At 42.2% G+C, this 19,596-nt stretch overlaps 1 protein-coding gene across 3 annotated transcripts in view; it reads right to left on the bottom strand.

Annotated features, from left to right (window-relative positions):
- The window catches only part of RSRC1 (arginine and serine rich coiled-coil 1), a 254,807-nt gene that overhangs the window by 199,735 nt on the left and 35,476 nt on the right, over positions 1-19,596 (bottom strand). For all 3 annotated transcript variants that reach the window (XM_033959337.1, XM_033959340.1, XM_033959338.1), the window contains exon 4: positions 12,999-13,172. In XM_033959337.1, the coding sequence (XP_033815228.1) occupies positions 12,999-13,172 (174 nt within the window). The remainder of the gene's footprint in view (positions 1-12,998; positions 13,173-19,596) is intronic.

Raw genomic sequence — 19,596 nt, 5'->3', positions numbered from 1 at the left:
ATGGTGCTGTTAGATACCCACCCAGACTGAGGACTGCTTTGTTATATCCCATCTGCCTGGATTTGTCTGCTACTGGTGACAGAGAAGGAGAAATTGTCTTATCTGATCATTTTCTTTCCCTTACACACAGCAGAGTCCAGTGCTTCTGCTTTTTTGTCAATTTCCTTTGTAGATATTTTACTTTTATTTAAAGTAATTTATTTATTGGGATTTATTAACTGTCTTTAAGAAGAGATTCACCCAAGGCAGTATATACAACAGGTATAATTCAACATAGAACTTACTGTTTTGTTAACAGCATAAAAGTAGTATACGGCCTGACCCCCAAGTACATAAGTTGCATTTTCTAATAACAAACTCAAGAGAAACACACACCCAAAACTCATTTCCCCTCCAGTTAGAGGCTGCAAAATGAAAAAACACCACGAACACCTTCTCTCTCACCAAGCAGTCCTATGGGGCAAAGACCTAGACCAACTGCTTTCGCCCACTACATACGGGGAATTCAGGAAACGCCTAAAAACATACCTGTTCCAGAAATACCTAAACAATTGACCCGCTCTCCCTCTCCCTCCCTATTCCACCTGAACTTACAGCACTGTTATAAATATAATCCGTTATCTTCATCTTATCGTAACTTTACGTTGCTATTTATCCCAAACAGGTCCTGTCGGACGTTACCTACTAAAATGTACATATTACATTTTCGCTCAGCAAATTGTATTTCTATACTCTTGTCTCCTGAGGTCTCTGATCTCTGTATTTCCTCTGAATAGCTACTTATTGTATTTCGCTGAATGTCCAGCACTCTTGATTGTAAACCGCCTAGAAGTCACAAGATTGTGGCGGTATAGAAGAATAAAGTTATTATTATTATTATTAATAAAAAGATTGCCATTTTGAGGGTCATTTTTCTCTTTTGGCAAATCTGTCGGATTGCTACAGTTGTGTTGTGAGGAGGGAGTCATTTGGTTCTCTAAATTCTGTGGTCTCGTTCCTTCTGCTTGCTTATAAAGAATACTGAGAGACCAAGGAGTATACCATCTTTTATCTGAGGACAAGAGGGTAGTATATTATATTCTTGTCTTTTTACTCAATCCAAAAGAACTTCCTATGCATAATTTGCACCTATTCTGTGACTATTCAGTTTCACTCTGTAACAGAGTTACTTAGTTAAGTTGTTTTTGTTTTATTTTATCTATTTCCTAATTTGGTGCTCTATTACTAAAGTTTAGCATGAGCTAATGTACATTAATGCAATATGGCCCAAACATATAAAACAGGATAGAATTTAGTGCACACTGTCCATTGGCTTGTGTTACACTTTAGTTAAAAGGCTTCTTAATGTGCTATTTCAACTTTGGTTGCACAATAGTGCAACAGTGGCTCCACTACTGTATCTCTATACCTCAGTATTTGCATAGTGTTTGAATGTTACTCTGCTTAATGCAGGTAAAGAGATTACAGCCCACACTAACTGGATTTTCACAGCTCCGTATCATTTGGTTTGGATTCCTCATAGACAGATTAAAAGCATGCAGTCAGAAAATACTCAACAGCTTTACAGATACAAGAGCTGCCGTAGCTAAATATGCAGACACCATTCCAGATAGACAAGCTCATCACATCTTCCTGCACATTAATGAGATTCCGTTTTCATTGCTTCTGGATTCTTACTTCAATTTCTTTATCACTATAGATTAATGGATGAAGAACTTTTAGTTTACTCTTAAAATTGCAAAAGGTTTTATCTTACCAAAATAGTTATGAAGGAAGATTAACTTGGGTCTGCTACAGTTAATAAATCCCAGTAAATAAATTACTTCAAATAAATAAAAATAAACTACAAAGGAAATTGACAAAAAAAGCAGAAGCACTGGACTCTGCTGTGTCTAAGGCAGGGGTGGGCAATTCCGGTCCTTGAGGGCCAGAATACAGTCGGGTTTTCAGGATTTCCCCAATGAATATGCATGAGAACTATTTGCATCCACTGCTTTCAATGCATATTCATTGGGGAAATCCTGAAAACCTGACTGAATTCTGGCCCTCGAGGACCAGAGTTTCCCACCCCTGGTCTAAGGGAAAGAAAATTATCAGATAAGACAATTTCTCCTTCTCTGTCATCAGTAGCAGACAAATCCAGACAGATGGGATGTAACAAAGCAGTCCTCAATCTGGATGGTTATCTAACAGCACCACGGAGAGCACCGATGCCCCAAACGAGGCCTCCCCTCACACTGCCACATCTACTTGGTAATTGCACTTGCTTACTTCTCTCATGGTATAACATTGTCAAAGGCATTTCCCTTAAATTATGTTTATATCATTGAAATGATAGAAAATTGGTCTTAGATCTCAAGTAAAAAACCTGTGTAAAGGACACTTTTTTTACTTCAGTTTATAAGGTAAAGGGACCCTTCAGCAAACAAATAAAATAAAAACAAATGTAAGCAAAAATAATCCTTAAAATAAAGTTACTATAAATATTTAAAATAAAAAAATGGAAAGAAAATGAGATCCAAGATAGGTTAAATCATGCTCCCAGTTATTCTTAGGCCATGATCATGTGTAGTAGAAACCAAATGTAAAAACCAAGTTAGGGGTTTTATCTTTAGTAGGTGCAGGTACAAGATCCTTTATCTAGAATCCTTGGGACCGGGCATATTTCAGTTTTGGGACTTTCAAATTTTGTAAAGGTAATGTTAAGTCCAACTACTGCACTTCAGGAGTACTTCCTACTTTAGCACTGAAATCCCCCATAATGATCAGTAGATCTTATTATGGCTAACTTATTTTGGTCACACTGTCAGAAGAGAAAGATCATTGGAGGACATTATGTTTGGGAAGATCGAAAGAACCAGGTGAAGAGGGAGATCTGGACATGCTGAAAACAACCATGGTGTTACGCTGGAGGACCTTAATGGACTAGCGCAAAAAACCAATCTCTTTTTAGATCTGTCATTTATCAAGTCGCTAGGACTCAACATTAGTTAGTCAACTCGTGCTATCAACTCGTGTTTAAGTCAGAAAAAGACAGACCATAAGATCATAAAATTGTCATCCTGAGTGGAATCTGCAGCTCTTTTCCATTTTTCCAGCCCTCTGACTTGAATTGCACAGAGAACAGGCGAAACACACACCTGCATTGATTTCAGTGTGTCTCACATTGGAGAAATTGACTGCTACCGATTTGCATCAAATTTCAGTTTTTGGAATTTCAGATAAAGGATCTTGTATTATACATATATGTATCTTTATATTTCTCCTTTTCCAAGCTCAATGAAGTAAACTATACTACGTATCTTTTAGTGGCAGTTTACTTCTTTTTTTTTCAGTTCAAAAGATTTTTATTGAATTTTCGTATAAAATAACAAAACATAAATAAAAATAAAATAGAACAGTAAGACTGTGATTCATATACATCAACCTGGTATACATGAACAAATAACAATATAACGGTATAAGTGCATTAACAATTCAAACCAAATACAATAAAGATGTATATGATAGACGGAATATCAGAGAAAGGGAAAGATAAAAAGAAAACTTAAAGAGAAGAAGAGGGAAGAGGTAGATCAAAGACAGAGATACATAAGTGGTCTATGAAGTAGAATGCATAAAGTAATCTAGGAATTGCCAAGGAGAAGTAGGACTTGAGGAACCTGAAGATACTTTAGATATGCATCGTTGTGGCAGTTTACTTCTGATACTACATTTTAACACTGTAGTCCATTAGTTGAGCATGTTTTGACAGTGAAAATGCCAAGACTGTTGAGGCAGAAGAAGATGAACAGCTGCGTAAAGTTTCTTATGGATGCTGCTATTTTGAGATAGTGAGAGCCTGTGTACAGTCCAGAGTGTGAAGGAATTTCTCACATACGAGATGGTTGTGATGTGTGGGATTTAAAAAAAAAAATAGGCAGAACTGGTTCCATAAAAAAGGTGTAACAACTTTGGCAGAAATTTAAGAAGATTACGAAATTCTATATACATACGACTGAATTAAGTGTATATTACTAAGGTTTGAAGTTCACCAATTCTTCTAGCTGAACTAGCCCTTATTAGAAAGAATACTTTGCAGGCTAGATAGATACCTTGGACTCAAATAGAGGTTCATAAGAGATTTAAAAATGACACTCATAACGTGTCACAAGTGACTTCTGTTATGGTAGTTTAACATGAAGATGCCCTTTAATAAACACCTGAAATGATTGGAAGATGGGATTCTGTCCATAACATAATAGGCTACTCTGGTAAAGGATGTTTGCAACTTCAGGGTTAAAGATCATACAGGTATTTTATTACAGTATTTGGAGGATACCAGAAAAGATATTATCCATTAGTGAAACACACAGAATACCTTTTCCATTCAAATACATACAAAAGGTTTTCTTGCTGCCACCAAAATGTCTTGAATTGGAGGTGGCAAGCACAAGGAGGGCCTTTGTATTATTGTTGAGGAGTGCCCTCAAAAAACATTTTGTAGTGTTTAAGGGTCTAGAGCAAGGGTGTCAAACTCAATCAAATAAGGGGCCGAAATCTAAAACACAGGCTAAGTCGAGGGCCAAATTTTTTATTAAAATACTTACCCCCTCTTTTACTAAGGTGTACCAACCGATTATCGCGTGCTAAATGCTAATGTGTCCATAGACTAACATGCATGCGTTAGCATGCGCTAAATCAATTAGAACACGCTAATTGGTTAGCGCGCCTTAGTAAAAGAAGGCCTTAGTCTTAGTAGAAGTATAGATCCTTCCTTACCCTTAGATACCTGTGGTATGGTCAGGCACTTGTGTGGAGCGCCCTACTCCAACCTAGCTTTTACACTGGGACTGGGTCCTTCTGCCTGCAAATGGGTATTGAGGAAGCGTGGTGAGGAGCATGGAGCGCTGCTGGGAGTAGGGTAGTGCGTTCAGGCGCTTGGAGCGCCACTGGGGCTGCACAGTCCCTGCAGGCCACATTCAGCCTCCGGGTCTTGTGTTTTACATGTGTGGTCTACTCTGAAGCTTGTATGTGGGGCTAAAGAAGAGCTTTTCTCCTATGTACCGTATTTTCGCGGATATAACGCGCGCGTTATACGTGATTTTACGTACCGCGCATACCCCTCGCGCGTTATATGCCTGAGCGCGGTATACAAAAGTTTTTAAACACAGTTCCCACCCCGCCCGACGCCCGATTCACCCCCCCAGCAGGACCGCTCGCACCCCCACCCCGAACGACCGCTCGCACGCGCTCCCACCCGCACCCGCATCCACGATCGGAGCAAGAGGGAGCCCAAGCCCTCTTGCCCGGCCGACTCCCCGACGTCCGATACATCCCCCCCCCGGCAGGACCACTCGCACCCTCACCCCGAAGGACCGCCGACTCCCCAACAATATCGGGCCAGGAGGGAGCTCAAACCCTCCTGCCCTCGACGCAAACCCCCTCCCCCCAACGACCGCCCCCCCCCAAGAACCTCCGCCCGTCCCCCAGCCGACCCGCGACCCCCCTGGCCGACCCCCACGACACCCCCACCCGCCTTCCCCGTACTTTGTGTAGTTGGGCCAGAAGGGAGCCCAAACCCTCCTGGCCACGGCGACCCCCTAACCCCACCCCGCACTACATTACGGGCAGGAGGGATCCCAGGCCCTCCTGCCCTCGACGCAAACCCCCCTCCCTCCAACGACCGCCCCCCCCCAAGAACCTCCGACCGACCCGCGACCCCCCTGGCCGACCCCCCACCCCCCTTCCCCGTACCTTTGGAAGTTGGCCGGACAGACGGGAGCCAAACCCGCCTGTCCGGCAGGCAGCCAACGAAGGAATGAGGCCGGATTGGCCCATCCGTCCTAAAGCTCCGCCTACTGGTGGGGCCTAAGGCGCGTGGGCCAATCAGAATAGGCCCTGGAGCCTTAGGTCCCACCTGGGGGCGCGGCCTGAGACACATGGTCGGGTTTGGCCCATGTGCCTCAGGCCGCGCCCCCAGGTGGGACCTAAGGCTCCAGGGCCTATTCTGATTGGCCCACGCGCCTTAGGCCCCACCAGTAGGCGGAGCTTTAGGACGGATGGGCCAATCCGGCCTCATTCCTTCGTTGGCTGCCTGCCGGACAGGCGGGTTTGGCTCCCGTCTGTCCGGCCAACTTCCAAAGGTACGGGGAAGGGGGGTGGGGGGGTCGGCCAGGGGGGTCGCGGGTCGGTCGGAGGTTCTTGGGGGGGGGCGGTCGTTGGAGGGAGGGGGGTTTGCGTCGAGGGCAGGAGGGCCTGGGATCCCTCCTGCCCGTAATGTAGTGCGGGGTGGGGTTAGGGGGTCGCCGTGGCCAGGAGGGTTTGGGCTCCCTTCTGGCCCAACTACACAAAGTACGGGGAAGGCGGGTGGGGGTGTCGTGGGGGTCGGCCAGGGGGGTCGCGGGTCGGCTGGGGGACGGGCGGAGGTTCTTGGGGGGGGGCGGTCGTTGGGGGGAGGGGGTTTGCGTCGAGGGCAGGAGGGCCTGGGATCCCTCCTGCCCGTAATGTAGTGCGGGGTGGGGTTAGGGGGTCGCCGTGGCCAGGAGGATTTGGGCTCCCTCCTGGCCCAATATTGTCGGGGAGTCGGCGGTCCTTCGGGGTGGGGGTGCGAGTGGTCCTGCCGAGGGGGGAGAAGAATCGGACGGCGAGGGGGGGCATCAGGCTTTCAGGATGGGGACAGGACTTCAAGGGGGGACAGGCAGATCTTCAAGGGGGACAGGCAGACCTTCAAGGGGGACAGGACTTCAAGGGGGGACAGGCAGACCTTCAAGGGGGGACAGGACTTCAAGGGGGACAGGCACGGAGAGGCGGGGCAGTGCACCGAAAGTCAGGGCGGGTGAACGGTGAGTCGGGGCAACCAGAGGAGAGTCGGGGCAGTGCACCGAAAGTCAGGGTGAGTCGGGGCAACCAGAGGAGAGTCGGGGCAGTGCACCGAAAGTCAGGGTGAGTCGGGGCAACCAGATGAGAGTCGGGGAGGGCGAAAGGAGAGTCGGGGTGGCCAGAGGAGAGTCGGGCAGCATGCGCGTTATATGCCTGAGCGCGGTATAGAAAAGTTTTTGTACATATCATCGTGATTTCTGCGCGCTATACCCCTGTGCGCGTTTTACAATGGTGCGCGTTATATCCGCGAAAATACGGTAGTTCTGATTACCCAGTATATAAGTAGCTTGAATTTGAATGTGACCGGAAATAAGGTTCCAAATTCATGCCTCTTCTTGACATTGCCAAAGGGACCTTATTTGTTGACATAAAACTTGATTGCCTGTCTGAATCAGCACCGATTGATCCCAGAGAAGATAACAATTACTTAGAATAAAATAATGCTCTCGATTCTAGATGATTAACATGCAGCATTCTTTTGACCAGGCTTTCTGTGTGAACACAGATCTGAAGTGGACCCTTCAGCTGATGTTTGATGCATTTGTTAGGACTTAATAATGTCCCTGGCAAACTAAAGGTACAGCAAGCACTACAGCAGCCATAAGCATAAGGACCAACATCTCTAAGAAGGTTCTGTCTATGATGTACTAGAACAGTGAACCTTTTGAACACAGTGCATTAGCACTTGCATGTTATCCTGTAGAAGGATACAAGTCAAAAAATTTACTTCAAATAGTAAAAGGGCTGGGAGAACAGAAAGGGTAAGACGTTTGAAGGGCTTATCTCTAAAGCTTTCAATTTTGGTCCTTTTCTTTATAAAGATTGATAGGCTACATAATTCTAGACCCATCAGCAAACATTCCACTGTCTTTGCCTACTGCAGCTTCTGGTCAGTTTTGTCTTTGCAGCATGTTGTCAAGGAGATTTAGCACAGTTACTTACCTGTAATAGGTGTTATTCAGGGATAGCAGGCAGATATTCTCATATATGGGTGACATCATCCACAGAGCCCGGTTCAGACAGTGCAAATGTTTACTGTCACTAACTTCTTTAAAGTCTCAAGACTGCCAGTACCACACATGCACCAGTGCTTTCCTGTCTGACGTTAGCTTGCGGGACCATGAGTTCTGTAAAAAAGCTAAGAAGCCAACTAGGGGAGGTGGGAGGGTTGCTGATCTTGTACAGGGTGTAGGGGCAGACAAGGGTGGGGTGTCAGCAAGATGGAGGGAACATTTCCCTGCCGGTCAATTAGTTGAGCCAGCAGGACTTGAGAAGACTTGCAGCTCAGTTGATCAAGGCAGGGAGAGCAGTTTTGACAAAAGGGAGGAGCTGTGCTTAGCAACTGCTCTTCTGAGCAAGCGCCAGGCACAGTTCCTCCCACTCTTTACCAGCGCTTCTCTGCACAAACAGCGTACATATAATTTGCATGCTATTATGCTGAGAATCGCTTGTAAAATAAAAATTGCGGCCACTATGTCAATTTGCTAGATTTTACTTGTGAGTTTTGAGAATACAGCCCTGAATGTTTTGCCTTTCTTCCACCTTACATCTCTTGCTTAAGGGTTGTACATGACACTCTGTACATCTCTACGCCTTAAATGCACAGATCACTTATTTTGCTTTGATTCCATTTCCTTGCTATATACTGTAGGTATCATTTGCATTTATCCAATATGTTTTTGAATTTCATGGAAAAGGTAAAAGATACCTGGAATGCCCTCCTAGTGGAGGTGGTGGAGACAAAAAAAGCGGTGGAAAAGTATATCCCGAAATTACTCTTTAAGTTTACCTCCTTGAAACTTCACTTCATGTCCTCTAGTTCTACCGCTTCCCCTATCTTTGAAAAAGATTTGTATATTGATACCTTTCACATATTTAAATATCTTAATTTCTTTTTAAATTATTTATATAATTCCTCTTTCACATTAAAGGTATAGAACATGTTGTGTAGATGAGTGAAACAAAATCATACATTTTTCACATTCAGTGGTCTAAAAAAAAAAAAAAAATTCAATATGTATTAAAGTAGAAGGATGTGAAGATTTATAAAAGCTGATGTATATAAAATATCATCCAGGATCATTTAAAAAAATAGTAAACTCCGTTTCCTTAAAGAGCATGCCCCGTGCCATTTTTTCCTTTGTAGATTAGGATGATATCAACTGATTTTATTGAGCACTCTAAAGAATCAAAGCGCAAACCAGAATTCAAATCATGTTACGTAGGTCTGTGATGTTTTATGTACTGTAAACAGCACAGCACATTACTTTCCTGTATCATGGCAACATAATGTTGTTAGAGGTACACTGTTCTCGTTCCAGTAGAGCATTTATCCTTTGCCATTGGTAAAAAAACAAAAAGCTCCCTTTATGGTGTCTCATTTTTTTCAATAAATTTTGCATGAAAACATGTTACCCAAGCATGAAGCCGCCTGCTGTCATATTGGAAGTGTGATAAATATTTAATGACACCACCACCACACAGCTTGGTGTCACACAACAGCTATCACACAAACATACTTTCATCTAAACAGACACATAAAAGAGTTCTGAGCATGCTTTGCACCACAGAACTCTATATCCTCTATGCAAATAAGAGTAAACTAGTGCCTGCTACATAAAGTAAATATAAGAAAAACATGACAGCCCCTAAGAATATGTGCCTGTTAGACTCTGAAAATCCAATTTCCCAGTGTATGGTTAAAGCACTCTGTTACATACTACCTCAGAAAAAACATTCATATGTAGACCAAATTCAAATAGATAGTGTTTGAAGATTAATGTTTGAAAACTGCTAATGAAACTTTTCAACCAAACACTTAAAGCCCAAAACTACTGATCAAATAATATTAAGGAAACCTAGGGCTCCTTTTACTAAGCTGCGTTAGGGCATTAACGCGCAGAATTACGCGTGCTACATGGCCACGCGTGCTAGACCTTAATGCCAGCATTGAGCTGGCGTTAGTTCTAGCCGCGTAGTGCGTGGTAATATCCTGCGTGCGCTAAAAACGCTAACGCACCTTAGTAAAAGGAGCCCTTAATGATGGAAAAAAAATAATCAATGGGATGGAGGTATGGCCTAGTGGTTAGAACGGCTGTGAGTTCGATCCCAGCCTGTTCCTGGTGACTCTGAGCAAGTCACTTAATCCCTTTATTGCCCCAAGTACCACAGTTAGATTGAGAGCCTGCCTCAACAGAGAGGGAAAATACTTAACAGTATCTGATTACTATTCAGAGCATTGTAAATGGCCCAGGGAACAAGAGTTTCAAACACTGTTCAATACTGACAGGCTGTGGTGTCTTGGCTAAGGATCTCCATTAGCTGCAGGTTATGGTACTTGGATGAAGACTACTTGGATGAAGACTATTACTGCAACAATTAAGTTGGTTTGGGGTAGAGGCTGATAAATTTGGTTAAGGTGCCAAAACTGGACCAAAATTATTTTTCTGTCCAGTTTCAGCTAAAAGACTATGGCCATGGTTCAGCTTGTGTTTTCGGTGGAAGCTAAAAATTAGTGCTTTGTTCTGTTTGTCTCCCTTACACTCCCTCTCCTTCAAAGGAGTTGTCTCCTCCCTGCCCACCTGTAGATGCTCCCTCAGGCCTATCTTACAATCCTTTGGCGGTTTGGGGCAGGAAGAATCCCTAGTCAATTTGCCCATTCTGGCTCAGCCCTCATAATATCTGCCATGATCTCTAATGGCAATCTCACAAAACTGCAGAACAAGGTGGGGGACTTGATACACTTCGGGGTAAAATTGCATTATTTGCCGATGATGCTAAATTATGCAACATAGTGGGCGGAGGTATCATCATGCCCGACACTATGACACAGGACATACTTTTTTTGGAGCACTGGTCTACTATTTGGCAGAAGAAGATAGTTTTTCTCTCCAATTTTTGGTGAGCTGAATTTTAATGCCAAGAAGTGTAAAGTTATGCACCTTGGTAGCAGAAACCCTTGCAGAACCTACACTCTGAATGGTGAGACCTTAACCAGAACTGTGGCAGAACGGGACCTGGGAGTAATCATTAGTGAAGATATGAAGGCAGCCAATCAAGTAGAGAAAGCCTCATCCAAGGCTAGACAATTGCTGGGTTGCATCCGGAGAAGCTTTGTCAGCCGAAAGCCCGAGGTGTTAATGCCGCTGTATAGGTCCATGGTGAGACCACATCTGGAATACTGTTTATAATTTAAGGCCACACTATCGGAAGGATGTGCTAAGAATGGAATTGGTTCAACGACTGGCCACCAAGATGGTCTCAGGGCTCAAGGATATCCCATATGAAGAACGTCTAGGTAAGTTGCAGCTTTACTCTCTTGAGGAATGCAGAGAAAGGGGTGACATGATAGAGACGTTCAAAAACGTTACTGGCCGTATTGAGGTGGAAGAAGACATCTTTTTCCTTACAGACCCTACAGCAACAAGAGGGCATCCGCTAAAACTCAGGGGCGGGAAATTTCATAGTGGCACTAGGAAGTACTTCTTCACCGAAAGGGTGGTTGACTGTTGGAATGATCTTCCACTTCAGGTAGTTGAGGCCAGTAACGTGACTGACTTTAAGAATAAATGGGATCAACACGTGGGTTCACTTCAAAGAAGAACTTAGAGGTTGAGGGTTATTTGAGTGGGCAGACTTGTTGGGCCGAAGGCCCTTTTCTGCAGTCATATTCTATGTTTCTGTTTTTCACTGCTTTTCTGTGGTTACAATCAAAGTGGCTTACATATTATATACAGGTACTGATTTAGTACATCGGGCAATGGAGGGTGGCCAATGTTACGCTGATTTTTAAAAAGGGTTCCAGGGGAGATCTGGGCTAAAGATGGTTACTGGAAAAAATGAACTAGGTGGAACTAGGTAGAAAGAGATATGGGTTCTGCTTAACCTAGAAACCAAAAGATGCAGCTAAAAACTCAACCAACCAACCACATTTTGGATCCTATTTATTAAGCATGTTTCCCGTAGACACAAAAAGTAATTTTAATAACAAGTTTACCTAGATTGGGAGGTCAGTCAGGCACCAATTTTAAGCCTATTAAATTACCCCCCAAATGCTGCAGAAATTGCAGCTATAATAAGTAGTTTACAACTGCACCAGCTCAGGAGCTGATGAAAATGTGCATGCATATTTTATAAACACTGCAAATAAATCACAACTCCCATCTGCAATCCACCCAAACCCCATCTCTTAAATGCCTACATCAGTCATATACAAGTACACACATTCTTGTCCAGGGAACTTTATATGCACATCCTGGTATATATCAATTTACCATACGGAACTTAATTTCTTATTTTAATGTTCTTGTGAGGCTCACCAACCTTTATCTCACCAAGATATGTACCAAAATCCGTACAAATCTCCAACTTATCAAGCTTTACAACGTCATACCGGTATGACGGTGTAAAGCAGAGGTGTCCAACCGTTTGGCTTTCCTGGGCCACATTGGCTGAAAAAAATGTTTCTGGGGCTGCGCAAACACTTCAGCAAGACAGAGGAGGGTGCTGGCAAGACGGTAAACACCCAGGGGCAGCAGAGGAAAATACTGCATCACCCTCGACTGGGGCCGCACAAAATACTTCACGGGGCCGAATGCGGCCCTCGGGCTGCAGGTTGGACACCCCTGGTGTAAAGCTTGATAAGGGATGATAAGCCTTGAAAAAACCTTTTCCGGGTGAAATATGTTGGCTCCTATATCCCTGAAAGGAAGACCACAATTAAAAGCTAAGTACTTTTAAGGCTTAAGTACGCTAAAAAGGGGTGTTAAAGAAAATAAATAAGTGAAAATTAAATATCGGCTCCAGTTACGAGGTAGTACATAAAGCCTAGGGCAGTGAAAACCTTTAAGCCCAGGTGATACTTCTGAGGAGCTGGGGATTTTGCAAAAGATATGAGGAGTTGGAGATTTGTACGGATTTTGGTACATATCTTGGCGAGATACATCCTGGTATATATGCACAAACACCTTTTATAAAATTATCCCCAATTGGAAAAAAGCCTTTAGTAAATAGGTCCCTTTGTGGATGAGAGATAAAATATAAGTTAAGACATAATATCCTAGCAGCACTACTTCACTACATTCAGAAACATGTATTTGCAATATGTTTTATACGTTCTAATATGCAATGTCACTTACCCCCTTTTTGTATTAAGTTCCTTCTCTTTCCCTCTGTCTCGCTCCTTTTCTTTTAACTTCTCTTTCTCTCTGCCTTTGCGTCGTTCTCGTTCATGAGACCTACTGTGAGTTCTTGTATGACTGGATCTATCGCTACTTCGACTATGTGAACGATGATGATGTCTGGATCGTGATCTGTTTGAAATTGAGAAGTACAGTAATTATAAAATAAATGCATAACTATGGTTCTGATTTTGCTATATATGGATGAAACCATGAACATCAAGCATTAGAATAATAATTTGAAACTGTTTGCCGTCAATGTAACAAGAACATTCTATCAAAATTGGAAAGGAAGAGTGGGTCAGAAAGGAAGATGGAAATTAAATTATTTCTTCTGAAGGTTATGGGTACAAGCAGGGATGGATCTTAGCAGAGAAAGGCAGGTTTGATTTCCTGTCCCCATGCAATTCTCTAGAAAGTAGTCAATATATATATTTTGCAATAAATTTTGCATTGTACTAAAAAATTCTTAAGGCGAACATCTGGTTACTGGTCCATGAAGAGAAACTGAAACGTAAAGCAAGACAATGATCCAATACATAAAAAGCAAGTTTACATCTGAATGGCCGAGGAGAAATAAAATTACAGTTTTGGATTGACCTATTCAATGTCCTGACTTAAACCTAATAAGATATGCTGTAGAAAGACCTGAGACAAGCAGATTATGCATGAAAACCTCCAAAAGTGTCTGAATAAAAGTAGTTCTGCAGAGAAAGTGGGATAAGATTTCTCAAAAGTGAGCAAAGCGAGAACTCGGGGCAGCCTTCAGCAAGAGGCTCAGTGCCAGGCAGGAGTGAGGAATGGTTACTCCTGCCCAGTATACCACTGGACCACTAGGGATTCAAAAAGGTACACGAGAGGGAGGTAAAAAATTTGGCAGACTCGGCAGGGACAGGAGGGATCCCTCCTGTCTTGGACAACCCCACCAGGCCATAAGGCGTACCTAGTGGAGGTCTGCAATAAGTCCGGGAGGGAGGCAGGTGGGTGATGACCCAAATATAAGCTGAGACCCCCATTTCTGGGCCATTTTTTGGCCAAAATCTCAGTTTATATTTAAGTATGGTATTTACTTGGGATCTCTTTGTCTAATATTATATTTTGTTTAAAGATCAAATATTATCTGTGACATATATGCAATAATAGGGGAAATCGGGAGGGGATAAACTTTACACTTCACTGTACATATGCATCACCATACTGGGACAGACCGAAGCTACATCAAAACCAGTATCCCATTTCCAACAGTGGCCAATACAGGCCACAAATACCAGGAAAGATCCCAAAAAGAGTATAAGAGATTTCATGCTCCTAATCCCAGAAATAAGGAATAGATTTCCCAAGTTTACCTAATGGGTTATGGACTTTTCTTTTAGGAACTTGCCTAAACCTTTTCTAAACCGTGCCTTGCTAACCACTTTTACCACGTTCTTGGCAACAAATTCTCCAATTTGTTTTAAATGTACTACTTAGTAGCTTCATTGCAATCCTTGAATTTTTGGAAAGAGTAAACAAGTAATTCACATGTATCTGGTTCCACTGCACTCAGGATTTTATAGACCTCTATCATCATCTTCCCTCAGCTGTGTCTTTAGCCCCTCCTGACAGGAAAAGTGAACCATCCTTTTTATCATTTTGGCCACCCTTCTTTGTATCTTTTCTAATACCACAACATTTTTTTGATATGCTGACTATAATTATACACAAAATTCAAGGTATTGTCATACCATGGGGCAATGCAAAGGAATTATAATATTCTCCGTTTTGTTCTCCATGTTTATTCTCCTCTTCAAACAATGTAGAAGATTGGTGTGATAGGCACAGATTAATGGATGTAGCCAGAGGAAATCCTATGTATATGTGCAGTAAAGTGCAATAATTTTGTTCTTTATAATAGTCTACCATTTTTCCTGATGTCAGGCTCACTATGCTCATGGCACCAATCTATAATTTCCTGGGTCATCTCTGGAACCCCTCGTTTGATTTTAAAGATAAATTACTAAAAATAGATCTACATTTTTTCTTTCTAAGTTCTATCAGTACTAGAGAGAGATATCATCCAATCTAAGCAATTTACAACTCAGAGCCCCTTTTAGCCTTCAATCATCTAATCAGGCAGATATTCTCACAAATGGGCGACATCATCCACGGAGCCCTGGTACAGACAGTGAAAAGTGTAGTTTCACTTTAAGCTTTAGCAAGCTTTTTAGACTGCATTCGCAAGTGCCTTCCCGCCCGATGCCAGCTCGCAAGGTCATCAGTTCGATGCCCAAGCGAAGAAGCCAACTAGGGGAGGTGGGTGGGTTATGATAATATCTGCCTGCTGTCCCAGGATAACACATGTTACTGTAAGCGTGCTTTATCATTAGACAAGCAGGCAGCATATTCTCACAAATAGGACTCTCTAGCTCGAATAAAAGGGATGGAGGGAGAGTTGGGTTCCAAGAACTCAAAAAAACTCAAGTTGTCTCGTAAACCTAGACCTAATGTCTGATGCGAGATCATGGAGACAAGGGAAGGAACCTAATGGACAAAATGAAGAAAGGAACCTTAAGTTCCATTAGAGGTAAATGGAAAAATTCAATAAAATCTATGTGCATGGAGGTTGCAAGATAATTCTGAGGGGGGAGAGGGGAAACAAAGTTTAAAAGAATCTGCATCTCTCAGGAGAGGATTTCATTCAAAACCAGAACTTCTGGAATTCTGGAAACATGTTATTTAAATAAAAATGCATTTCTTTACATCTAAACAAGGGATTAGATGATTTTTAACCTTGTGCAAAACATGAAAAGAATGATTGGAACCATTTTTTTATTCATAACAAAAAGCTAATCTTCATCTTACTAGTCTACAATTTACTTCACTTCTAATTTTTAAAGCTCTACGTATGGTTTCTCCAGTCATGGTACATGGGCTTGTCGTACCATTTGGGCTTGTGCATATCTGAGAAGCTGAAAGCTATGCCGTCAATAGTAGCTATGCCTACCAACAGGGCCTCCCAAGGCACATTGGTTTCAGTGGAGATGTTAGACTAACGATGTACCACCCATCTGGGCAGAAGCAGATGGGCAGTTTTGGAGGCAGAGAATCGCGCTCGGTGCGACAAAAGGCGACATCATCGAATTTATATTGCGCAGAAGAAAGGCCTGGCAATCTACTTCTGTATTCTTCCATGAAAACTTGATGTTCATCAAGTCGATAGGACTCGAATACGAGTCGATGGCACTTATTATGTTTATGATTTATGTACTCTGACAATATTGTACAGATGGTTTTGATTTCATTTAACAGGACAATACACTCTTGAAAATGTCCATAGACCCTTACTTATAGAGATATCACATTAAATTTGATGTAGCAAGATAAAAAAAAACTATATACCAATTGTCATATTTACATGAAAAACTGACATAAAACTAGTACAAGAGCAAACTTACAACAAAAGTAGATATAATAAGTTTTGTGTGTCAGAAGGAGTATCGAATATACAGTGTGTGTGTATATCCTATATAATAAAACCCTAGCCGCGGCATGCGCACTTACCTGCGTGCTTCCGTGATCTCTGATCTGTGATCAGTAGGTCCGTGGCCAGCAGGAGTGCGGATGCGGTGGCCAAAGCGGAGAAACACAGCACAGCCGGCGACTCTCCCCTCCCGCCTTCACTCACCGCCAAACCTCCTCCTTCTCGCAGCCTCACCCGCGTTTCAATTAAGAGAAAAGCGCTGCACCGCGCTACCGCTGGCCTCGCCATCTTCTGTCCACTGCGGCCCGCCCTCTCTGACTACTTCCTGTTTCCACTAGGTTGGCCGCAGTGGATAGAAGACGTCGAAGCCAGTGGTAGCGCGGTGCAGCGCTTTTCTCTCAATTTCAACATGGCGGCTGGGAAGGGGGCGGTGGGAAATGCTGCTGCTGCTGCACAGGGAAGGCCGGGAAATGCTGCTGCTGCTGCACAGGGAAGGCCGGGAAATGCTGCTGCTGCACAGGGAAGTGTGTGTGTGGGGGGGGGAATGCTGCTGCACAGGGAAGTGTGTGTGTGTGTGTGTGTGTGTGGAGGGAAATGCTGCTTCTGTACAGGGAAGGCCGGGAAATGCTGCTGCTGCACAGGGTAGTGTGTGTGTGGGGGGGGGAAATGCTGCTGCTAAACAGGGAAGGGCGGGAGGGAAATGCTGCTGCTGCACAAGGAAGTAGAGGGGACGGAGAGGGAAAGGGGGCATGGGAGCAATCTTGGTTTGCTTTGGGTGAGGGGAGACAGAAAGACAAGCAGGCAGGCAGGTAGCGTATTAGAACGAAAGACAGACACACAGAAAGACAGACAGGGTGCCAGAGAGAGAACCAGAAAGAAAGAAGGACAGACAGCAGGAGGGAGAAAGAAAGAAAGGGAGACAGGGGCAGGGAGAGACACAGAAAGACAGACAGACATATATTCTAGCACCCGTTAATGTAACGGGATTAAACACTAGTATATATATATACACATATACACACACACACATATATACATATATAATCAGTATATATAAATAACTATCAACATCTTGTATATAGAAGATCCCAACTACTAAATTCTTGTAAACATCAAGAGTTTGATTTGACTACTTCTTACTTCCTTTCTTAATGCTTAATGACCGATTCCTTGGAGATATCCTTAAAAGCTTTAAAATGATGTCCTTGGGTAGAAACTTTCACTCAGCAATCAATTGGGAGCAAATTAGATGACTGTGTTGAAATGTACTGCACTGTTTAAGCTTACAAATGAATGAAGAAAGGTAGTCTATAAAAACATATGCCACTATCCTGAAGTTGCTAAAAGGGTCTGCTACAAGAGTATCTAGTTTCCAATGAAGCTAATACAGTATTATATAAGAAGGGACAGTGATGAAACAATACCAAGTCATATGGAAATCCAAATATAGTGACAGATACTATTATTTTACTAATTACTAATGAATACAGTCAGGTGGCTTAAAAAAAAAAAATAAAACCTCTCTTTGCTTGGACTACTTCAGGTTTTGACCTCTGCATGAGCAAAATACATTTAAACCGAAGCCTACCAAAATTGATTAATGGCGCCAGCCAAGGCCAGCACATAGCTCAAGCTTTCTTTCCATATATCACATGGCCCCAAGGATAGTTAAATGAACCTCAAAATGGCTACAAACAGCTCAATGACTACACACAGTCCTGCCAATTAGAAATAATTAGGCAGTCATTTTGGTGGTAAGTCTTTTTAAGTGCATACATAATGATGCAATGATGCTTATTAGCCATCTCATATGAGCTATGCTCAAACAGCCTGAAATAATTATGCAACCATCACAAAGCCTTGCACAGCTCTGTACTTCACCTTAATGCATTTAAAAATCCACTTCATTACCTTCAGTAATTAATCCTCCATTAGCTGCAGGAAAAGCCCAGTTTACCTTGCTTCGTTTCTAATTATCATCTTATAAATAGTTATGGTTCTAATTAATGTGTTCATTAAGCTGCATCTCTCTCTCAAAGCCATGCTCAGAGCAAAGGTTCCACTTTTTCTCTCAAAACTCTAACTAGCCATAAGGAGAGGCCATTTTGGTTGCATTTGCTTTTATTTCAGTATATCCGGCCTCCTAATTGGTATTTAAAATATAATTTGGAAGAACTTCAAGAAGCTTATATAGTACACCAAAAAAAGAAAATAGATAAAGCTTTTCTTTCACATTTTATCTTCATCTGTGAAGCTTAAAGGTGTAGCCTGAAAACCTATTGTATCATTTATTTTATTTTATCTATCAATCTATAATTATATATAAAACACTAATTTCAAATCCCAATGAATATACTTGGGACTAAAAATGTAATCAAAATCTATCCATGAAAAATGGGTATAACTTAAGTAGTAATTAAAATAATGCAACTGGGGAAAATGTTACTATAAACATATTCTGGTTTTGGCTTTGGTTCTATCAAACGCAATAAGTTTATGATATTATACATATGTTTGTATGCACAGCAGGTTTATCTAGGTGTTCTCAAACCCCCACCCAAAAAAATTATACTTGGAAACAGGCTTGTGAAATTTGGTAGTTAGAGGAATCTGGAAGGACATCAGACTTTTCAAATTTCAGAGTGAATGGAAGAAGGATAACACCAGCTGATAAATCCATGCATGGTAGATTAGTTATGCATAATGGGAATCTGAAACATCAGTATTAGCAGAGAAAGAGATGGAAACAAGACTAATTTATAAAGTAGAGATCTATTTTATTTTATATTGTATTTAAGGTGTGTTATAAGACTATCACATATGTCCCTTAGGTAAAGCACTTCTTTAAATATATTTATACAGTATATGAGGAAAATGTGTGTTCACAGAAAGCAGCCATTTCAAGAATGCTCTCTGTTAAGTCTCAATTGTTTATTAATCTCTCTTTCGGATTTTTCTCCTCAAATCATTTTTTTTGCCAGTTCTTGGTATTTGTTTTTGCCATTACTGGAATTAGTTTTTGTTTCTTTCTTACTACAGCTCTGTTAAGTCTAATCATCATACACCAAAAAACCTCACTATAAAACTTCAAATCAC

This window comes from Geotrypetes seraphini, chromosome 9 (genome assembly GCF_902459505.1).
Source record: "Geotrypetes seraphini chromosome 9, aGeoSer1.1, whole genome shotgun sequence".
In the NCBI taxonomy this organism is placed as follows: domain Eukaryota; kingdom Metazoa; phylum Chordata; class Amphibia; order Gymnophiona; family Dermophiidae; genus Geotrypetes; species Geotrypetes seraphini.
The sequence above is the reverse complement of the archived record's forward strand: the minus strand, read 5'-3'. Positions and strand labels throughout refer to the sequence as shown.